The 23,877-nt window shown below is 35.0% G+C and overlaps 1 protein-coding gene across 8 annotated transcripts in view; it reads left to right on the forward strand.

Annotated features, from left to right (window-relative positions):
- The first annotated feature begins 1,209 nt into the window (after nt 1-1,209).
- The window catches only part of LOC116096412 (BEN domain-containing protein 5), a 1,197,642-nt gene continuing 1,174,974 nt past the window's right edge, over nt 1,210-23,877 (forward strand). For 7 of the 8 annotated variants that reach the window (XR_004120993.1, XR_004120994.1, XM_031378205.1 and 4 more), the window contains exon 1: nt 1,210-1,413. Coding sequence is in view for 6 of the 8 variants with exons in the window: in XM_031378205.1 (XP_031234065.1) it covers nt 1,380-1,413 (34 nt within the window). In the remaining 2 variants the exon portion in view is untranslated. The remainder of the gene's footprint in view (nt 1,414-23,877) is intronic. The other variant, XM_031378200.1, reaches the window with a different exon arrangement.

Consider the following 23,877-nt stretch of genomic DNA (forward strand, 5'->3'; position numbering starts at 1 on the left):
CTAAATAATATTTAAAATAAAATTTGAACAGTACAGTGCTGTCCTGTGTTGTATTTCCCTTTTTACTACTAGCACCTGCATAGCGTCTGGCTCCCGAGAGGCATCAGGAGATGTTTATTATTCTAAGCATATTAAGTTTTTAAAATTTTACTGGATTTATATTAAGCAATGCAACCCTGTCCATCACACATGTGTGGCACAGAGCAGCACTCTGTGATAGGTAATGCCTTTTTCTCAGTTTGAAAAGAATACTGAGGCTCAATGAGTTTAAGATTTTTTTCCCCTAAGACTAAAGCATTATAAGGTTAGGGTGTTAATGGAACTCAGATCCTTCTCACATTTTTCTCTTCATCTCCCCACACTTAATGAAGTGCCTTTGTCTTTTTCAGCTTCAAGTAACTGCTCTTACCAAGGAAATTCTCACTAAGTCTCATGGCTCTTACTGTCACTTTGCTGGTCATGTGGATATGTTGTGAATTTTAAACTGCCTAAGTGTCAAAGACATTTCTAATGAGTAGTTTCTATCCATATCTCTCAATATTTTTTTTAAGCCAACCAATCCTGAATGTTTATTCATTTGATAAAATATTCTTATGTTATCCCGTCTTATCACATATTTTAGTGCAGGTGAATGAATACGTATGCCAGGCCGCTAGCACTTTACCTAAAAAGCTTAGTGGTCTCTCTTCTGCATCAAGGCATTTTCCCAAACTCTATAAGTCAGCTAGACCCAGGAGAACAGAACTAGGAAACATGAGAGAGTTTTATCTAAGCAACAGAAAGCAACCTACAGCCATTCTGATGGAAATTAAGAGACTAATGTCCTTCTTGCTGAGGAGCCAGGGTCCTTAGGACTTCTGTGTGCTTTGGTTGTGCTAGTTACTCAATTAGTTCTCAATATTTGTAAGATGAATACAGGTCACTCATCATCTTCATGAAGGCAAGAACATTAAGGGAAAAAGCTCTGGGAAATTAAGAAACTTATCACCAGCCTTAGAAATGCCAATCCACCCAGGCATTTTGAATGGCACCGGGGAGGGGGAGGGTGTGGGAGGACGCAATAAAGTGTCATTCTTGCAGACTTAGTTTTTGCAAGACAGTTGTGGCTGAGCATGCTCAATTCCCAGGTTACTGTGGCTTGGTGCCCTTAGGAGCTTGAAGGCGGTGCGCTCGTGCGGGGAGGCGGAGCCTCGGCTGCACGCTCTCTTCTGCCCCGCCCCCTGCTCCCAGACGGCCGCTCAGGGGCCGCCGGTTTCCCTGGCAACCGCTGCGCCGCGTCTTCCTGAGGGAGCCTTTTCTGTCAGCCCGCGGATCCCACCGCTCGCTCCCCACTGCCCGGTGGTTTTAGCGTGGGCTCATTGACTGACGGACAACAAAAAATGGCGGAGCGGAGCCAGACGGCGCCAGAGGCAGGTCTGTGAGGGCCATGGAGCAGGGGAAGGTTGAGGTGCCTTTCTTGGGCCTGAGGGGACTGGGGACTCTTCATCGCCCTATCTATCCCTGAGGAGGCGCCCTTTAAGGATGATATTAAGGTGGTTACTTCAGGGTCAGGGTTCACTGGAGGCGTGTATCTCTCTGAGTGACCAGCAGGGAAATTCAAAGTTCTGCTGATGGAGGGCTGTGCGGGGAGTGTGCTCACTCTTGAGTGAGCATGGGCCCAGAAAGGTCTTGGAGAGAAGATACTGGACCCATATTATCTAGAAGCACCTGTCATGGGGACTGAGTCAAAATCCTGGAAAAGGAATGTGTTCAAACTCCTGTGGTACCTTGGAAGGCATTCCCCCCAGCTCCTATCCCCCACCCCCAGAATATGATTTGGAACTGGGGGAGAGGAAGCAAGTTTATGTGAAAGATAGATTACCTTCCTATGGGCTTCATAGAAGTGGAGTTTATACAGAATATTTGTGTTTGAGAGAACCTAAAGTCCTAAGGGCCATTAAGGAGTCACACACAAAGTATACAGATCTTCCTGAATGTTCTTAAAAAGACAAGAGACTTGAAAGGTCACCCAGCCAAAGGAGGCTGGAGCCATGCATGAGTGTATTTGGGGTCTTGAAGGTCATTCAGAAATCACAAAGGTTACATGTCCTATCTCTGTGAGCATAAGATAGCCTTTAAGTAGCAGGAATTCTGGCAGGAATGGAAACCTAGGGTCCTGTTTCTAAGGGTATCCTTCTGGGTTTGGTTGGACTTAAGAGAATTAGTAACCAACATGCTTTACAGGCTAATAGAAGAAAGCAAGAGTCCCTTTTAAATATATATAGGAGATTTGTAAAAACAGGCAGGGGACTGAACAGTTCAAACTTTAAGGGTTAATATTAGTGTTTGCATAGAAAATCAGTAACTTTGGGATATACAGGTTGGTGGGTAGTTAAAGTGGGCTATATATTACCTTATGTTAATAAGACATTATAAACTATAGTTATGAGAGTGACTCACTTGAACTACTCCAGACCCCCCTCACTGTGAGTGTGCATGCGTGTCTGTGTTTGGTGGTAGTTAAAGTGGGCTATATATTACCTTATGTATGTGTTAATAAGACATTATAAACTATGGTTATGAGAGTGACTCACTTGAACTACTCCAGACCCCCCTCACTGTGAATGTGCATGCATGTCTGTGTTTGTATATATATGCACACACACACTAATTATAAGGCTATGCAGTACAGGAACAGTAACTATAAACTACTTGAAATCTACTTGATCAAGAATGGCTCAAGACACTATTATTTTAAGGCTTCTTATGATTTCTTTTTGATTGGCATCTCCATTTCTCCTATTCATTTTGCAGTTGTTGCTTTTTATAAATTTTTTTATGAACATGAACATTCCTTTAGCCACTCATACACTTAAATGTTTATTAAGTGATAACTATATGTCAAATACCAAATTAGGCATTGCCAACTCCTTCTTCTTGAGTCTCTTGATTTTTTTTATCTTTTATCTCACTTGAATCAATTATATAAATAAATAGATTATTTTTATCATTAATCATCCCTTTCACTAGTATATAAAATCTACAAAGGCTTTGCTTTGCCTATTAATCTCATATGGTCTAGAACTAAATCTGGTGTAAAATATATTCTCAATGAATAAATTACTGGATTGAATGGAAATGATAGTTTACTTGAAAGGGGATAGAAATTGAATAAATGGAGAGAGCAAAGAGAATTATAGCTAGAGAGAACCCCAGTGCAAAGACCTCAAGGCAAAAGTATTAATATACTTTATAAGGATCTTAAAGTAGACAAATGTGGGTGGGAGTTTGTGAGACAATGGGAGAAGAGAGGTGGAAAGCTGAAGCCAGGTCTTATAGTACTATAATTTTATTCAAAATTACCAAGGTTAATGGGAAACTACAACATCTTATAAGTGTAAATGTAAAATCATTAGAATAATTGAAAACTATTTCTGCCATAGTAGAAAGTATTAATAAAAGAGTGTATATAGGAGAACCTGTTAGAAAATAATAGCTGGGATGTAGAAATGAGACACAGCAGATAAAATAGAACTCAGTGAAATATGAGATATCAGAGATTAATCATTTTCTATCTTTTGCAAATGAGGATTGGTTGTGCCACTACAAAGATAGGGAACATTAAAATAGATCTTGACTAAGTTTTTAGAGGAAAGGTCACAAATTTAGTTTTTAAAATATGGAGTTTGAGGTATCTTTAAGACACCTAAGTAAGTGGAAACATCGACAAAGCAGTTGACTTTATATCTGAACTTGCATAGAGATAATTATTTTGGAAGTGAGATAGTTATGTTATGAATGTGGATGAAGTTGTGTAGAGGGAGAAAAGACGCAGGGTCAACTGAGATATTTTAGCACTTTCCAATGAGACTGAGAAGGTATAACCAGGGAGAATACAATCAAAAGAGTATTTCAAGATAAATAGAGTCCTCAGTAGACTAAATTCTTACAAGTGATATGAAATGGGGAGTAGGAGACTAGACTTATCAACAGTGAGGTCATCAGTTACTTTGATATGAGAAAACTGATGATGGAAAAATCCAGGTTACCTATCTTCTAGTTTATTATGCCTTCTCAATCCTTATTTAGTGGTTGATTTTAATTGTCAGTCTGATATAATCTAAATTCTAGATTCTAGAATAAACTGGGAAAGGAGTGTTCATGAAAGATTTTCTAGATAATGTGAGCATGCATGTTATTAAGAATTGGTTTAATATGATGTCCATGCAGCAAAATAGTAGTAGGTTATTCCCAATGGAAGTAGTAGAGATTGGTCATGATGGGTGAAAAAAGGACACAAAATTGGGTGGATGGGTGAGGAGAGATGGATGTGGGAAGAGCTGGGGAAACAGAAGAAAATATGATCAAAACACATTATATAGCATGTCATGCAACACATTCTAGAGCAACTCTAACCCCTGGAAAGTAAAAAAGGACCATTGCTAGGCACGTCACGGAGCACTAGAGAGAGGAATAGCAGGGTACAAATGATCTGATGGAGAGAATAACAACAATGGGTTCTATTTAGGGATGAGAGAGGGAGACAAATAAGGTGGGTAGCAACGAGAATGTCTGAAAAAGTCATAAATATCTACCTATAATACACACACATACTATATATATGTATATATATAGTAGCATATATGTATACATATATACAAATATATATAATATATTAAATATATTATTATATTATATTAATTATTATATTATAATATTATATCAATATTTTTATTAATTATTAATATATTAATACTGCCATGCACACATACACACACACGTGTGTGTGTGTGTGTTTTATGTGGTTTAATTGCATTTTCCCTTCTGGACTAACGATGCTCCTTCCAAGATGAAAAGACCATCATTTAAACCAGCTCCAGGCATGAGAAGCCCTCTTTTGAGTTCTTGGTCAGGGTTGTCCAAAAGGCTCCAAGAACATTATAGGCTATTTCTATTGACCTTTGTTGCCCCCCTGCCCTCAGAGGAGGAAAGTAAGTCCTTATTGCTGAAGGAGTATACATTTCAATCAGAGGGCCAAGAGGCCCATGAGCTGGAACTGACCTGAATGCTTTCTCCATGAGGACTATTGTAGATGCTTCAAGAAAGTACTATGCTAGCTTCCAAAGAAGGGAAACAACCAACAATCCTACACAGGTATGATGGTTATGAACCAAAAAAAAAAAAAAGACCCCTGTAGCATGATAACCTGAAGAGTGCAATAGTGACATGCATATCTTGGCAGTAATCAACAATTCTCTAGTTGGACTTAAAACCTTCTGAACAAAAGGGAAATCATGTTTGAAATCTAGTGAACAACCCAGGACTTGTACAGTCACGAATTTTGAGGAGAACCTACAACCACCACTTAATTAAACTAACTACATTTTACATATCTGTCCTTATACTCACAGATAAATGTGGTCCTCACCCCTCATTAAATAAACTTCCCTGTGAACAGATAGAGACCAGTTTTAAAGACCAGTCCTAACTGATATATCTACAGTGCAACTCCTACACCAAAGGCTCAGGGACATTTTTGAAGAGGAGATGCAAAGATTGTAAGAGCCAGAGGATAAAGAAGCTTTCTGTGAGGTTATGTCTAGAAGCTACACCCATAAAGTCTCACCAACATGACCAATCTGCCTGCCTTAACATAAGCTGAACAGGACAACAATAAACATGCTAAAGTGGATCGGGGAGATCTCAGCTCTATACAAAGAATGACAGCCAACCAAGGAATGCTGAGTGGGAGAAAAAGTATTATGTAGAGAAGATTGTACCAATAGGTTATCCAATATAAAATATCCCTGAAAACATACATATAAATACCATTATACAGACTGAGCAGGTTGTATTCATGTATTTGGTAAGATACACAAACACACATGGGTGTGTGCATGTGTGTTCATGTGCATGCATGTGTGTGTGTATGAAATAGCAATTAATGAACAAAGAGACTATGAATTTGAAAAAGAGAAAAGAGGGGTATATGGGAGTGTTTGGTTGGAGGAAAGGGAAGAAAGAAATTATATAATCTCAAAAATAAAAGAAAATTTAAAAAGAAAGTAGCAATATAGACAAACCTAAAGAGTAATGTAGGTTGTATTATGAAAATGAACCAGTAGAGCAAAAACTAAATCTCAGATCCTTAAAAATATTTCTTTTCAGGTCACTCCTATAATAAAGATATGCTTCATACTAATACAAATGATGATGCAGTTTGTCTAATAGGCTTATTTTTTTTACCATTGAAAAATCACTCATTCAGCCCATAAGAATGTCACCTAGCAGGGTTAGCACAGTATTCTTCCTCTTATTGATAAATAATAGGCTCTTTTAGAAGCTTTGTGAGTCATCCAGGTTGAAATTTCAAGACATGGCTGGCCAGAAGTAGAAGGAAAAGTCTGTGTTCTGTCTAAAATACAAAACAAAAATTTCCTAACAAACTAATGAAAATTTAAAAAAATCCTCCAAATTCCTTAAAAATTACTATTATATTTTTGTAGCAAATAAAAGAATTGTATCACTGGCAGAAATGTATACTTTTATTAATATATGAACTTAAGAACATTGCTCTTTATGAAAAGTAAAACAATCCTTGGAAGCATTTGAAAAATCACTAAATTCACTAATTCTAAAATCATCTTTTCCTGTTACCTGAAAGTGTTGAAAAATATAATTAATTAAAATTTAAATAAAACTTCAAAGTTGTTAATAAAGTTTTCTTTGAAGTTCTCGGACAATTTTATTAGTGTTGAAGAGAAAACATAGTATAGGTTAGATGAAAATCCTGGGAGCTGTCAGGAGAATGGAAAGAAAGCAATAGAAATAGACTGCTTTTTAAGACAAAAAAGAAAGGTAGGAAGAAAGGCACTTCCAAGGATGAGCTGAGGAAAGGGCCCCAGAAGCTTGTTCATATATTTTCAGAACCATATTGTTTTAAGTTTTCCTATACAGCTTTCTCAGTTTTGCAAATTTTATTGCTATGAATTTCTAAGCAAATTTATCTTAGGCACAAAGTAATGTTGGATGAGTGACTGTCTGACTGCACTTGTCCATCTTCCATTTACTACCACATTAACTTCCATACACATTCAGAAGCTATTATTTCTAGGTTATAAGGTTTTTAAAATACACATTTAGAATTTATATGGAAATTATAAAGGAACAAGAGAGATGTGTAGCTCAGTCAGAATTCTGGAAAGAAGAGAAAACTTTTAACTAAAATGATCACTACCCAAATGTATAACAGCTACCTCCCCAATGCCCAAGCCATAGATATACAATTGTACATTGAGCCATCAATAAATTTAGAACCATAAAAAGAAAGTAGGGACATAATATAAGGCTCTTTCCTTTCTTTAGTGTTAAACAAAAGTAGGAGCAGGAGGTTAAAAGGATTGTACTAGTCTTTCCCATGTCCATCCATTTTGTAGTCCAACGTTTTTAAACCCCACTCTGGTTGGTCTCTGTTAGCAGGACTAGTATACACTCTTGGGAAAGTAAATATTAGCAAACCAGCACTTTCTGAACTGACTTTAGGGAATTACATATTTTCCAATTGCATATACAAGCTAAATATGGGGCCAGTTAACTAAGCTTAGTTGTACATTAGTTGCATTTTGTTGATTACAGCTCTCTGGTATAGTATAACCTTTTCATGTTTACATATTTTGTATAAATTATTGGATACAACTAGAAATTTGATTAGGTTTGAACTTTTTTCAGAAGTAGTATTGTATGCTTCCATCAAAAGGCTTACAATCATCTGGTTTTCTGTTTTTGTGATGCTGGAAGACACTGATGAATTGTTAAGTTGTTATATATATAATTTTCATTTAAATAATAATTATTTAGAAGAATAAAGTATGATTGAAAAATAGCCCATCTGCAGTTGAGAAAATTAGAGGAAAGAAAGCTAATTTATGAATGGTTTTATTAAGAAAACCGATGGAGATGGTGGATCTAAAGGTGGGCTTTAATGAATGTGAATGATTCTGTTCAAAGGATACGATCAGATGGGACTTAGGCACCAGGAGCTTGGATGAAGGCATTTATGGATTAGAAATTAATGGAAAGTAGTTTCTGTTCTACTGGAAGTTACCATGCTAGGTAAGAATAGGCATCTGAAAAATTTGTCTGCTTTATGGTTATTGCCGTAAATGGTTAGGGATTAAATGATACCTGAAAGCGGAGGATTTAAATGAGAGGATCCTGTAATAAGAAGTGATAATGAGGACATTTTCAAAGAAAGTAACTGTAGTTTTTGTAGTTTTGATAACTATGATGAAGGAAGAGAAATTGCTTTGACAGCATTTTTGAATATCTATGATTTTCTAAGTACCGTGTATAGCTTGCTTTTAGGCTTAAAAATGCGGTATGATTAGTTTGTTTGATTTCTAATGTTTTTAGACATGGAACTTAATTTTAGAATGGTAGGGTAACTCATTTAAGCTCACACAGCTTATGAACAAGAGTCTCCCAGATCTACTTAACTCCAAAAGACTTTTTATTCCTTGTATGTATCTTTCAAAAGATGCAGAAGAACAAGATAAAGATGACATGATTAAACTTCAGCTTTCATTTACAGAAACAGGAGAATCATGTGTGGAATTAGTTTCATTGGAGAAAGGATAGATTTATTTTAGGTACTTAAAATTTCAGGTAACAATGTGGTAGATGTGTGGACATGGTGATGGTGCTTTAGAAACATAAAATCTAACTCTGAAAGAGAATCTGGAGAAGAAAGAAAACCAATCAAATATGTTAAGTTGAATGTATAAATATAAATACATGCTATCTAAAGATTAAGTTGGATATAAAAATCAGTATTTATTTAAATATTTGGAAAAATTGAGAAATGAAAGAAAATTATATAAAAAAACTGAATATTAAAATGTATGTTTATCTTTGTAAACTAAACTTTGTAAATAAAACTTTGTCTTATATATATTAAAATTGTATAAATATACTGAAACTAATATACATGTAAATATATACACACACACAAAACTATATATTTATTTATATATACTAAAAGTAATGCATTACATAGGTAATTCACATTATATTGCTTCTAATAACATTGTATGAGGGTCTTTGGTCTCAAAACATGAATAATTGATAATTTTAATATACAGTATAATCTGTTTTATAAATGAAAGGACATTATATGTAAATATTATAGACATTTAATAGTCTGGAATAGGCAGTATACAAAGTCGCTAAGGCTTCATTGAGAATTCCAGTTGTACAGTTTTAAACATTTACTGAGAGTTTGCATTGGTCAAATATTGTTCACAGATACTATGTTATTTATTTCTCTAATGAATGTATTAGGCTTATTTTTTAGATAGTTAAGACTTTGAACAAGATATTTATGTGGTATGTTAGTGACTACTAAAGTATCATTTTTACAACACTTTAAATATTCCCGCAAATTTCATGTGTATGATGATTTGCATTACTGCTAAAGTTTTTGGGTCTGTTCTATGCTACAGAATTCTAAAACTTATTTAATATCCAGTGATAAAGCTATCATCATCATGATTATTCTTTTTACAATGAAGAATGAAGCTCATGTATTTATGTGGCTTGTCAAGTTACTCAAGGCTATATGATTAAGACATTGACAGATCAGAGATAATTTAAAGTCTGCAACTATCATTAATACCACAGTCAGCCTAACCCTTGATAAAAATTAGAGAAGTAGCTAAAATAATATAAAATATGAAAAACAAATGTAACCTTCACATTGTTATCTGTATTACTTTTTCACTATGACTAAGAATAACTGGTGGAGGTAACAGAAGGAGGAAGGACTTATTTGTCTCAAGGCTTCAGAAGGTTCCATTTTTTTTTATAGTGGGAAGAATAGGGTAGAGCATGTTTCCTGATGGGTAGCTAGGAAGCAGAGACAAAGCCCAATTTATTATTATTTTTTGTCATTTCCTGCATTTGTCATTGTCTTCTCATTTTTTCTAGACATTTGAGGTGAACCATTAGGATATTTGAGAGTTCTCCAATTTTTAAAAATATATCTAAATATCTCATTTTGAAAGCTTTTAAATGAATAAAATCTCAGAGTTTTAAAAATAATTTTTTGTTATGTCATGAGGATTTGCCTTTTTGTTTGTATGCACACCATGTATTTGGCTTGTGCTAGTTGAGGCCTGAAGAGGATTGGAGTTGTAGATGGTTGTTAGCCACCACATGAGTGCTGAGAACCCTACCCTGGCCCTCTGCAAGATTATGTACTCTTAACTGCAGAGCCCTAGTCTCTGGTTTTTTGTTTGTTTTAAAAGTACTCCTTTCCTCCACTCTCCCTAGTCTCTGAGTCTCTGATTTTTTTTTTTTTTTAAATGTGAGCGCTTACAGGTATAGGCTTTTTACAAGTAGGACTGGATTGACTATATTCCAGAGGTTCTGATAGTTGCTTGCACTTTCATTTTCTGTAGGAATTAATTTCCTCACTCATGTCTTCAGTGACTCAGTGTTCATTAAGTAGTGTATTGTTTTATATATAAGTGCATGTATATTTCCTGGGGATAGTCTTATTGATTTCTAGTTTTATTCCATTGTGGTTTGCTAGAATGCAGGGAATAAGTATGTTTATAAAATTATTGGTGCTTGCCTTATAATGTGGTAAATTTTGGAGAAAGTTCTACACAGTACTAAGAATAATCTGTTGGGTGAAATATGTGTTAATTACAGTTGATCTATGGTGTAATTTATCTCTGAAGTTTCTTTGCTGCAGATATGAGGATATGAGGGTAAAGTGTTGAAATCTCTCATTATTACTAACATACACACACACACACACACACACACACATTTTTATCTTTTATCTTTTAGTGATTACTTTATCTTGGGTTTTTTTGGTGTGAAACAGCATTTCTTCATCCTCTGTGTACAGCGTTCCTGGACTAGAGTTATATAATGACAGCACCAGTTAACATGCTAATGTAGATGGAGAAAACTCCAGGAGGTGCTTCCCCTAGATAAAGAGGTATCAGCAGCTGGCCAGTGGCTGAGGAGACAGGGAGAAGCAATTTTCTTCAGGGATGAGCTTCTATGTAGGTTGTCTAGTCTCAAGTGGTTGCCCCTGGACACATGTATGTAAGATCAGTGCTAAATAGATTCAGTAGGTATCAATATTTAAAGAGAAGGTCATGGATTTGGGAGCAAGTAGGAGAACACAGGGAGAATTGGAGGGGGTATGAGTGGTCGATATTATAAATATTTAATTTCAACTGGGGGATTCTACCCCATCTTACATCATTCAGTTCCCAGATAAAAGACACACACCTTTTATATTTATAATAAACCTCTAATGTACTAGAGCTGGGCAGATATCTAAGTTCTTAGAATCTACCTCCCCATTAATAACCCCATCTGGATAGCTCTTAACTTTGATTGGCAGTTCTCATGGCCATGATTTCCATGACTCTCACATCACATGGCATTTTTTTTTTGAGACAGGGTTTCTCTGTAGCCCTGGCTATCCTGGAACTCACTCTGTAGGCCAGGCTGGCCTCAAACTCAGAAATCTGCCTGCCTCTGACTCCCAAGTGCTGGGATTAAAGGCATGCGCCACCACTGCCCAGCTACCACATGTCATTTTCTCTTCTCTCCACCTTCTCTCTTCTCCCCTCATGGTCTTCTTTAGAGCCAAAGCTCAGGAACTAAAACCCTGCCTACCTCTCTTCTGCCCTGCTGTAGGCTATATGCATCTTTATTCAACCAATGAGCAAGCTCATATAGCCTCACTTGGCGTAAAGTGGGATTCTCTTGTTCCTGGAGCAACCTAATCTTGGGGGCCAGTATTATCTATCTATCTATCTATCTATCTATCTATCTATCTATCTATCTATCTATCTATCTATCTATCTATGTCTTAAGATAATTTTCCTGGGCATAACAATCTTGGTTGACAATAATTTACATTCATGACCAGGAATGTATCATTTAACTCTTTTCTAGCTTTAGGATTACTAACAACAGATCTCCTGTTCTGATATTTCAGCCTCTGTGTGATATTTGGCATGTTTCCTTTATACCTTATAGTATTACTTCTTTGACTTTTTTTTTGACATCTTGACTATGACATATCGCATCCGTTGGGGTGTATGTGTCTTCTGGCTCATGGATTTTGTTTTATCTGAGTCCTTCTAGTGGGTTATGTTCACTTTGATTATGTTCACGGAGAAAGCTGCAATAGTAATTGTGGTAGCTTACTAAGAGTCTTAGTGGTAACTGCTAGTAAAGATACTTTGCACTGTCCTTACATGCCCAAGTCTTGCAACAGAAGGAGTCCTTGGGTGCTGTTAGGCAGTATGCTGGATGCTACCTCTTGTAGAAGATTTCTGCTCTTCAGAATATTTTCCCCTGGTGTGCTTAAGAATACAGCTCACGGAGATTCTAGCTTACTAGAAGTCATTTTCAGGTGGGACCCCACTTCTTAAACTTGTTAGGCTTTTTCTTGATCATTGCTTCCAGCTACCTGCTTTTCAATCTCCCATACAACTTATTGTGTTATTTTAATCCTCTGTTAAAAAAATATTCCAGAAATGTAAGAACAGTTAGGAGAGGGATGTGACAAACATACATAGGCTTTGCCATTTCTCCTGCATGCTTTGTGGTATTTACATCCATTTAATAGAAGAGGTTCAATTACTACCTTAATTTTCACCAAACTCATTTCTTTTGGATTGCCTTTGGGTCCTCACTCTTGGACTGGGGTTTTTCTCAGATGTATGGTTCTTATTGATAGGCCTGTGATACTCTCTCTGCTGCCTCACTGGAACCAGTCCATGCAGTTCCCAAGACATGCATTTATTTAATGTTTTCAACCAGATAAGCAATGTCTTTTGTTTTAAAACCAAGGGGAAATTATAATATTCCTTTAAATGTCAAGCAGAAACAGTCATCTCACTGATGCCATTTTTGGACAGGTTTGACCAGCTACTAAAGTTGGTAAGATTATTATCTGTTCTTTCTTTCCTATGCTGTGTGGAATATTTCTTTAACAGAGGAGTAAAATAGCACAATAAGTTGTTTGAGGAGAAGTTCCTTTTAATAAGAATCTTACTATCTACTAGTTAGGAGCAAATGACATTCCTTTAATCCCAAAGTACTCACCAGCAATAGAAAAATAAATCTGCAAAGATCAACAGAACACTTGACTTTAAGTATTCTAAAATATTGCAAAGTTACAACTGTTCTATTAAATGAACTAAGGAAGTATTGTGTTCATTCATGAAGTTGAGTCTCTGGAAGTAAAGATGGATATTTAAACAAGAAATTTTAAATATGAAAAGCAGAAAGGAAACACAACAGTTGTTGGAAAAAGGAAACACAGGAGTTGTTGGAAGATTGCGCTGAAAGGACAGCTCTGCATACCTTCTTTTATGTGCAAGCATCCTTAACTCATCTACAGTACAAGCCATTCCTCAAGGTAAGTACTCCCTCTAGCTAGTGTCTTATAATTAATCTTCACTCACTCAACAAGAATTCTTACAACCCAGATTTTTCCTTCTAGAAAGGATTCAAACCTTTTAATCTTCTCAGTAGCAGTAAGGTTTTTCTGTCTGATTTTTAGAAAATGTTTTATTAGCTAATAGTACTTATGAATAGTAGTGAATTTTCATTATGCCATTTTCATACCTGCACGTAATACATTTTGATCATATTTATTTCTCATTGTTCTCTCTTATCATTCTTTTCCTGCTAATGCTTTTTCTTTTCCCAACTAGTTTTTTTTCTATTTTCAAGTCTTTTATGTATGTGTGTGTGTTTAGAGATATTCACAAGAGAGTGAATGAAGGATTATTTATATGAGCATGGGCACCTTATCAGTAGCTGTGGCCCTGAACAAAATGTTTTTCCTTCCCCCAGCAACATTAACTCATGGCTCCTCAGTGAAGGTGGATCATCCATGGGTCATCATTCCTTATCAGGATTTCAATGGGCCTAGTCTTGTGTAAGCCTTGTACAGGTATTAACAGCTACTGTGAATTCTAGAGTTCAGCAGCCATAGCATGCCCAGAAGACAGCATTCTGTAACACTTAACTCTTCTTCACCTTCTTAATTCTCTCTGCTCTTTCTTTCGTAATGTTCTCTGAGCATGGGAGAGGTGATATTAAATATCTCGTTTATGACTGGGTTTCCAACACTCACTTATTCTCATTACTTTAACAAGTTTGCAGTTGGGATCAGTAACTGCATAAAATTATAATTGTCTGATAATCTCTAGTTTAGAGTACAGTGACATAAACATTAAGGCTTTTCACAAATATTTCTCTTCCTAATGCTCCATTTTAAAGTTAAATGCACCCATGTGGTATGCCTTGACTAATGAAAACTAAGAGGAAGTGATGTACATCTGATTCCTGGTGTCATACTCGCTCCTGTTTATGTCAATTATGAGAAACATGTATGTGAAGATGCAGAGCCTCACTACTGTATAGAGCCTAATGTCTGAATGACAAGTAAGGTATAACCCTATCAAGATTTTATATGTATAATAGAAACTTGCAAGTGCATTATAAATTCTATAAAATATATTTTTTGTCTTTTGTCACAATGAAAGAGGACAGTTATCCAGTGTGCTGTATAGTGGGTGTGATCTGGAGAATGGAAAATTTCCCCAGTCTCTTAACTAATCCTTCCCCTTTTGGCTTCACGTGCACTTCCATTTTCAGGGGTATTTGGACTTCTTTGATGAGAATCCTCATGCCACTAGAATTCACCTCATTCCACAACAGGATTAAAAATATTAGTTACCATTTGATAGCTTTCCAATTTCCATAATTTTGTGTCATCTCCTTTTCTCCTTTCCCATTTGTGATTTTTTTTTCATTTTATTGTCATTTTAATAACTTGGTCAAGTTGTTTCACATATACTAGTAATACATTATTTGGAGCATTTATAGTATATTGTTAGCCCTAAACTTTCCAATATTCTTGATCAAATTTTTTTATAAACTAAAGATAATAGAAGAACATTTTTAAGACTTCATACTCTGTACCAAATACTTTTAGGCATTAATATGAACAAATATTCCTCATTAATGATAAGTGTATTGAGTGTTTATGATAGTTTACAAAATCTTGAAAATTTAGATCATAGATTATGTAATTTTGGTTTATTCAGTACCTTTGGTATTTCATGTATTTTATTATAGTAAATAAATGTTTAGTGGTTTGTTGTCTGATTTAAGATATTTTTCCAATTTATTTATCATTTATACATTACTTTGAATTTTAATAGAATAAGGCTTGGGTTTATTTTTATTGAGACATTTCTAGTATGCTATGTGCAATAAGGTTTATTATTAAATCTTTTAAAAGTGATTTTCTATGAGTCATAATATTATTCACTGAAAATTTAGATATGTTCTTATCAATGTAAAAATACTGTCAAGGAATCTATTAAGTACAATTTTATCATTTCATAAGTATTTGAACTTTACCTGCTGTTCATTTGTTTTAGAATACATTTTGACATTCAAGAATGGGAATGACATTGAAGTGCATGCTAAAAAATCAGTGGAAATTACTGTTTATCCTAGTTAGGGTTTCATTGCTATGCAGCGACACCATAAATAAGGCAACTCTTATAAAGCCAACATTTAATTGGGGCTAACTTATATTTTCAGAGGTTCAGTCCAGTATCTTTATGGCAGGAAGCATAGCATAATCTAGGCAGACATATTCTGGAAGATCTGAAAGTTCTCCATCTTAACCTGAAGGCAACCAGGTAGAGATTGTCTTCTACAGGCAGCCAAGAGGAGGGTCTCTACCACACTAGGTAGAGCCTGAGCATAGATGGAGTCTTCAAATCCCACCTACAAAGTAATACACTTTATCCAACAAGGCCATAAGTATTCTAACAAGGCCACATCTCCTAAATGCTGCTTCCCATGGGTCAAGCATATTCAAACTACCACATTGATCTTTAATCTTTTAAAGCCTTTTCTCTACAAGCTTTCATAAATTTGAAGAAAAATATATAAATGGTTAACTAGGCACTCAAAGTGTTGATTAAATTATAATATTGTTAAACTTCATGTTCAGTTTCCCAGATAGTTTTGAACACATCCTAATTATTACTGTTCAGTAATGTGTACTGTTGTTAGTACATCTTTTTCTTAAAAATTGATCCTAGTGAAATCTCTAAATAATGGGTGAAGCAGAGTTACACTGGCCATCTCTTGTCAACAAACAAAACTTCCAGTACTAGGACTGGGTTAACTCCAATTGAATTGTTGTCCAAAGGGGTCCCATGTAAACTTCCAAACAACCCTGGATATTGTTAAGACAATAGGTTGCTCTTCCCAAACTGAGCAAGACTCTGTTGCTAACAGCAGTGCTCAAACAACTCTGAACATGGAGAGGTTGAGCTGGTGCCTATATAGAACCTTTTACCCTATGTTCTAGTGTAGTAGTTCTCAACCTTTCTAATGCTGTGACCCTTTAATACAGTTCTTTATATTGTGGTGACCTGTGAAAGGGTTGTTGAACTCCGAAGGGGTTGTGACCCACAGGTTGAGAACCATAGGTCTAGTGTCTTTGGTACAGGAAGGTATTCTGCAGGATACCAAAAGATAAATGTATATACTAACAGAGACACAAAATATTTGATACTGTTCTTTCTGCAAAATATTCTAGGCCAATGGTACTACAAAATTTGTGGGAGTAATCAACAAAAGTCTGATTAGATTTAAGACTCACTCCATGAGATGGAACCTATACCCAACACTGATTGTGAGACCAAGAATATATAGCTTAGAGGAAAAAAAACCAAATATTTCTGGTCTTAAAAAAGGAATGAAAAAATGACCCCTAATGATATTCTTCTATACTTATTAATTAGTGCCTTATTTAGCCATTATCAGAGAAGCTTCCTTCTGAATTAGATACAATACAATATATATGGAACCAAATATAGACTCACAACCAGACACTACATAGGGAGAGAGAATGACAATAATGGGATGTATTAATCAAATCCCTCCCCTTAGAGCTAATGAAACCCCAATGAATAGGATGTGGAAAGAGTGTAAGATCCAGAGGGGATAGAGGACATCAGAGAATGAGGACCTCAAAATCAACTAAGCAAAGCTCTCATGAATTTAGAGACTGAAGCAGCAAGCACAGGGTCTGCAGCAGCTCCTCTGTATAGATTATTCAGTTTAGTGTTTTTTATGTGTCTTGTGAGTATGTGAATGAATGTGTGAATGAGTGTTTGAATGATTGGGCCTCTGATTCTTGTGCTTTCTCTTGTGCTTTATTCCTTCTTTTCATTTGTTTTGTTGAACTTTGGTAAGATGGGTTTTGTTTTATCTTATGATACTTTATTTTGTTATTTTTAAAAAATCTCTTAGAAGCTTGTTCTTTTCTAATGAGAGATTGAAAAGGATTGGATCTGGATGGGAGGGAAAGTATGGAGGAACTGGGAGAAGTAGAAGGAGACAAAATTATAATCAAGCTATATCAAATAGGAAAATAATCTACTTTCTTCTTTCTTTCTTTCTTTCTTTCTTTCTTTCTTTCTTTCTTTCTTTCTTTCTTTCTTTCTTTTCTAATAAAGGTCCAATGTGTATTATCAATCTGCGAATCAAGCAGGCAGGGAAAAATCCCTCCTGAACTTGGAGAGAGACAGAGAGGTGGCAAAACAAAAGGGCTTTGTTTATGTCAGGAAGCCTCACCCTGTGTGGGGTGGCTGCTCTGTGGCAAGGTGAGGTCGGATTCAGAAGGCCTTTGGCTAAATGAGGTTACAGTTCCTCCTTATTTATTTATTATAAATTAGTTGGATTGGGGCATAAGATATATTTATGCACCATAGTCCTGCCTGGGAATTATGGTGACTGGTGGCCCCGCCTGTCTTAGGTCTAGATCTACTGGTCTCTCCCTTACCTGTCTTGGATATCACATGCAGCTAATTTGTATTTATTTGCACAAACTGGGCCTTTTAGTGTTTATTATTAATAAACATGGCCTCTTGACACATGACTCTGTCTTAGGTTGGTAAGAGTCATAGATTCAGTGGTTAGTCTTTGGCTGCAGGCCCTCATAGCCTACCTTTTTTCCATACGGACCAAAGCCACAATATGCATTTAACATTTTTTCTTCATCACAATGAATAACTGCCACATAGAGCCTCTCTGAAGTCCAGTCTGGAGTGGAGACTGCATGTCTGAGCCTTTCTGAAGTCGAGCTTGCACGTCTGTAACAAATCTGCTTGAGATACAAGGTCAAAGGTTTAAAAACAACAAGCTTAACATTTTCTTTGAGGATGTCCCAGGCACTCAATTCAGTTGCAAATTAGCAGAGCTCAGACTCAGGTCTGGCCTCCAAGTGTGGGGGGGAGTGGCTCTGAGAACCACAAAGGAGCTGTTAAGTCTTAGGAAAATACTGTAGGCTATTTCAGCCAAGTGAACTTTGCTGGCTAATAAAAATTTCTAGCCATTATTTTAGTTGAAAACATGTTTATTAAAAAGACTTTGGAGCTGCATCCACCTGAGAAACTAATCTTTCAGGCAGCCATTGTGCTTTGTCTTCCTTTGTGAGAAGACACAAATGGTGCCTTTTCTCCAAATTAAGACAGGGTCAGGACCATACCACATGTTAGTAAGTGGATCTCTCCATTTCACCATGGCATAAGAACTGGAAATGTTGGGGCTGGAGAGATGGCTCAGTGGTTAAGAGCACTGACTGCTCTTCTGAAGGTCCTGAGTTCAAATCCCAGCAACCACATGGTGGCTCACAACCATCTGTAATGAGATCTGATGCCCTCTTCTGGTGTGTCTAAAGACAGCTACAGTGTACTTACATACATACATAACATAAATAAATAAATCTTAAAAAAAAAAACTGGAAATGTGTAGATGCCAGTGGCAGTCTGCTTCAGACTGACCCCCCAGTAACAGTCTGCCAAAAAATTTTTAAAACAATTTTTTTTGTTTTAAACAAAACAAAAAGCATGATATGATTTTGGAGGTAGGTTTGGAGGGTATGATTCCCTCTCCTTTAAATATTAAAAATTAAATTTTGAAAGTGTGAAGTGCACGTTGAGTAATTTATTATCTCTGAGAATTATGTTATCTCAGTAATATGGGTAACGTTAAATTATTAACAATACATCTTAAATGCTTGACTGTAATAGTCAGTTCCGTAATCTGTTTTAAAGAGGAAAGTTGTATTATGTGGAAATACCAACATTAGATACAATATAATATCTTCAATGGGGAAAATTGCTGGATTATGGCAACCTTATCAAATCCAGTAAATTAATACTTGAAAGAAAATTGAACAAATTATTTTAAATTATAAAAAGAAAGCTATATATGCTATTAATTAGGAGGTGGAGGCAGGAGGATTAGGAATTCAAGACCAACCTATATGGTAGTTTGAGGGAAGCATTAATTACATAAAACTCTGTCTCACAACCTATTTTACTATGGAAGGTAGATTATTTAAGAAAATCAGCAAGAAAGAAGTCTTTCCCCCTAAAATTATAAAATAAAGTAACAAAATACAGAATCCATTGTTTAATTTATGCTTATGACACATATTTTTTCCCAATTAGGGAACTGATCTTAAAGGCTTACTTAATTATAATAGCATACATTTTTTTACATATATGGCACAAGCCTCCCTAACAAACACTGTTATTATCTTTGAGAAAAACTAAAGCACAGAAACATTAAATATGTACCATTTCTATAACATGTATGTATGTGAATGAATGTGTGTGTGATTGGTTTTTGATACATTATATCATTTTGTAGTAGGACAGGCTAGCCTTGAATTCATTGTAGTCTTTCTGCCTCAGCCCCCTGAGTGCTGGGATTATACATATGTGTCCATCTAGGATAAAACCTTATTTTGCTAATATTTTGATACTTATATGTATAAAAGAATCAAAAGCAGGATCTGGAAGAGATTTGCACATTGGTGTTTACTGCAGCATTATACATAAACATCTATTGGTGGGTAAATTGATAAATACAATGTGGACTTGTAATACCATCATACACCATAGAGTATTGTTCAGTCTTGAAAGATAATCTCACTGCATGTTATATAGCTTGAGTGTTTCTCGAAGAATGTATATTAAATAAAATAACCCAGCCACAAAATGACAATTTATATTATTCTATTTATATGAGGAATGTGAAATAGTCCACTTCATAATAAAAGTAGAATGGTAGTTAGTGGGGGCAAAAGAGTGAGAAATGGGGAGAGGTCAGTAAGTGTAACATTTCAGTGTATACAGATGTACAAGACAGTTGAATAATATCTCTAAAATTCCAAAAGAAATCATCTGTACATTGTAATTTTATGTCCAGCAACATTTTCAGTGAAATACCAGCATTGGTTAAAGTCATTTTCAGACACACAGGAAATCATAATGTATATTTCTGAGGCTTCCGTTTTCAAAAGTTGCTTAGGGATATAAACCAACGAAACTGAAGAGAATATGGAGAGAGAGAAAATGTATCCAATTTTAGATGACAGTAAGGGAAAACAGAAGGTGACTGTCAATCAGCAAGTTTAGATATTGGCTAGTTTAGATATTAATAGTACATTCTTGGAAGAATACTTCTGGAGAAAGTCCAGTATCTTTAACCATTTTTTTTTACAGTGCATGGCTAGGCAGGCTGAAGCTTGGTTATTTACCTATCAAGTAAGAAAGAAAGAAAACCAATTAAAATAATATTAAAAGTGAAACAGCACAGATGATTTTTGAAAGTAAGATGAAATAAAATATGGTGCAAGTTAAAGCAGCTGATAGAGGGTGAGAAAAGATAACACATTTATCTTGATGCAAAGAATATTTTCTTCAGATGGACTCTGGATTGTGGCACTGGACTCATGAAAAGGAAATGCAATCCCAAGTCCATCTGGCAGTGTAGATTTTATGTGCTAAGTGGTGTTAACTTACTTACAATTGACGTTTAGAACACGGCAGTCACAAGTACTATGTCTACAGAAATAATGTAAAAAAAAAATTGTAAAACTGACAGCTTGAAACTAACGCTATAGAGCATGGGAAGTGTATGAAAGGTACAGAAATAAATAAAGATGTGTCTTTGTTTGACAATAAACAGTGTTGAAAAATTAACTCACATCAAGACAAGGATTGCAGATATGTTGTATACACACACGTTTATAAAGGTAAGTTTTGTCTTTGTCAAACGGTGGCATCAAATGATAAGAAGGCTGAAACGAGCCCAAGTAGGTTATTTTTGCTGCCAGATTTCAGTCAGTTCCATCAAAGAGGCACATCTAGCACTCCTTCCCTTGCTTTTAGATGTAGTAATTTAACTAAAGAAAATAAATAAAAATAAAAATGCTGCTATGGCTTTTTAGTTTGTTATAATAGTTGCAGTACTATCAGCAGTAACAACAGTGGCCCCAACAGTAGTTGTTGTTGTCATTCTAATTGACACTATCCAGCAGTGACCACCAAACACATGCAGAAAACATGTCAAAGCATCTCCCATGAAATACTGTTGTTCTTTGTTTTGGTTCTATAAGGCAAGTGTCATCTCTGTTTTGTGGGTTTGGAGAGGTTAAGTATATAGCTTGTGATAGCATAGCAATGTTAGAGCTGGGATCTGAAGCTTGGTCTATTTGGCTCAATATGGAAAGTGATGTGACTGGAGTGTGCAAACCTTGGGAGGAATTCTTAGCCTTAGGTATGCAGACAAAGGGAAAGTGTTATACTTTTAGACAAAGTAGAATCTTTCTTATTATTTCAAGTCACTTGCTGTGAATTTTGTAGCCACTTTTTGAATATTGATCTGATTGTGCAAACCTTTAGGGAGTCTTTTATACTTGCTCTGAATTTGCACCATTTATGCAAGATGGTAAATTTGCAGGAATGTTTCACTGCATACAAATTAGTGCTTCTGCAAGCAGCAAGAGAATGGTGGAGTTTGTGTGAGTTTCTCTTATAAGATAGAATTTTATTATACCCAACACTATTGCGTTTAAGGGCAGAGTTGCAATTAAATTTATAACAGTTAGTGGGTTTTGCACATGTAAAAGGTATTCTTAATATTTTATCATATTTTCTGTAACCATTATAAAATCAAATATGTAAATATGGTTTAGAATAGTAATTGCATTTCAAATTTGAATTTGTTTTATGCAGTTATTTTATATGTGGTTCATTAAGAGAGAATAGTTTCTATAGCAACAGCAACATCATTTGATATCTGTGGAACCTCTGAGATATGGAACACTTTTAATAAAAAATATACAGAGTATATCTTGTAGACTCCTATGCAGGTTTAAATGTTCATAATTTTTGTATACATATTTTTTCTAGTTTTTTTGGTGAATTTTAGTTTTTTCCTCTTCCAATATTTTTCCTTTTAAAACTTTAAAGCATATGTATTTAAAAATAAAAATGTCAAAAGAATTCAACGAGGAGGTGGATATTGGAGAGGATAGTAGGAGTAAGTGTGAACTTCTTTCTGAATGAACTCCATCAGCACACATGTTCCTTTCTTCTAGGAGGAGACCTGTTACTTTATCTCAGGAGATATTCTATTAGGGTCATGAAAACTATTTTAAGTAAATGGTGGTATACCATAGCATCATGAGAACAGAGTCAAAATGAAATAGAATGCGAGGTTAGTAAGAAATTATGCTCTAAGGTTTTATTAATATCTAGATTTTATTTTATTTTTTATAAAAGCACAATGCTACAATAACGTTCTTTGTGTTTGCCACTTACTTTTTAAGGTAGGCATGTTTCATTTCTGTTTACTTGACTTTTATTTTGTTTGAGACAAGGGTCTTACAGACCATGCTTCAAGTTCACTTTGTAGTGGAGGTTAGTCTTGAGTTCCTGATAATTCTGCTTTTATTTCCTGAATCCTGGGATTATAGACATGCACCATCATGCCTGGTAAGAATATGTATTTCTGTATATGAAAATGAATTCTGATTTCTGAAATTCTATTCTTTGAAGCTCTCTTAAATTGTGCTTCATGTATATCATTAGAATTGTTCATGTTATGCTGAAATATCATTGCTAAAGATCCCTTAAAATTTGTATTCTTCATGTAGTTGTACTTTGTATAAGTATCAAGCCTTTTATAGATCAAGCCTTTGTATCAAGCCTTTTATAGATGGCTTGATTTAGCTAATATAGACATGAATATTTTGTCATCAGTCACTTTCCCCCTTAAATTCCATTCTCTTTCTTCTCATTGTCATTCCTCTAACTTATGTACAAATTTCTGCTAATGTGGAATACTAAGTTGAAAGCAATAAATTTCTTTAATGTTCCATGATTCTTCTTCCTACTATTCTTTTTAAGAGCCTAGTACAATGTCAAAATGTATTTTAAAAAGTCCACTTGAAATGCCTTCATGAAATATATTTTTGCATAGAATATAATGCAGAAAAATTGGTAACAATAATACAAGAAAGTTGTCTTTTTTCAATAAAATACTTTTGTTTTACTTATTTTGAGCATTATAAGTGATTACTTCTTTACTCTTGTTATTTTTATGTGTTTTATTCTCCAGCCCAGACAGATCCAGTAAGAGTTCAATAAAATAAACTTAAAGTATCATAAAATATCTCCATATTATCCAGGTATTTTCTATAATGTCAATAATGCCCTTAGGAATTTGAGATTTAATTATGGATAATTGAGATAATATATATATATACATATATACATATATATATACTATATAACATATACACATTACTAGAATTCTTTGAAAGACTATCTGAAATTATAGCATTGTATGTGTGTATGTTTCTGTATATAAAACATGTGTGTTCTAACATTTTAATAGACTTACTTATATATTATAAATCAGCACTTGTTTCTTTTTTTTTTTTTTTTTTTTTTTTTTTTTTTT

This window comes from Mastomys coucha, unplaced genomic scaffold (genome assembly GCF_008632895.1).
Source record: "Mastomys coucha isolate ucsf_1 unplaced genomic scaffold, UCSF_Mcou_1 pScaffold18, whole genome shotgun sequence".
NCBI classification, from domain to species: Eukaryota; Metazoa; Chordata; class Mammalia; order Rodentia; family Muridae; genus Mastomys; species Mastomys coucha.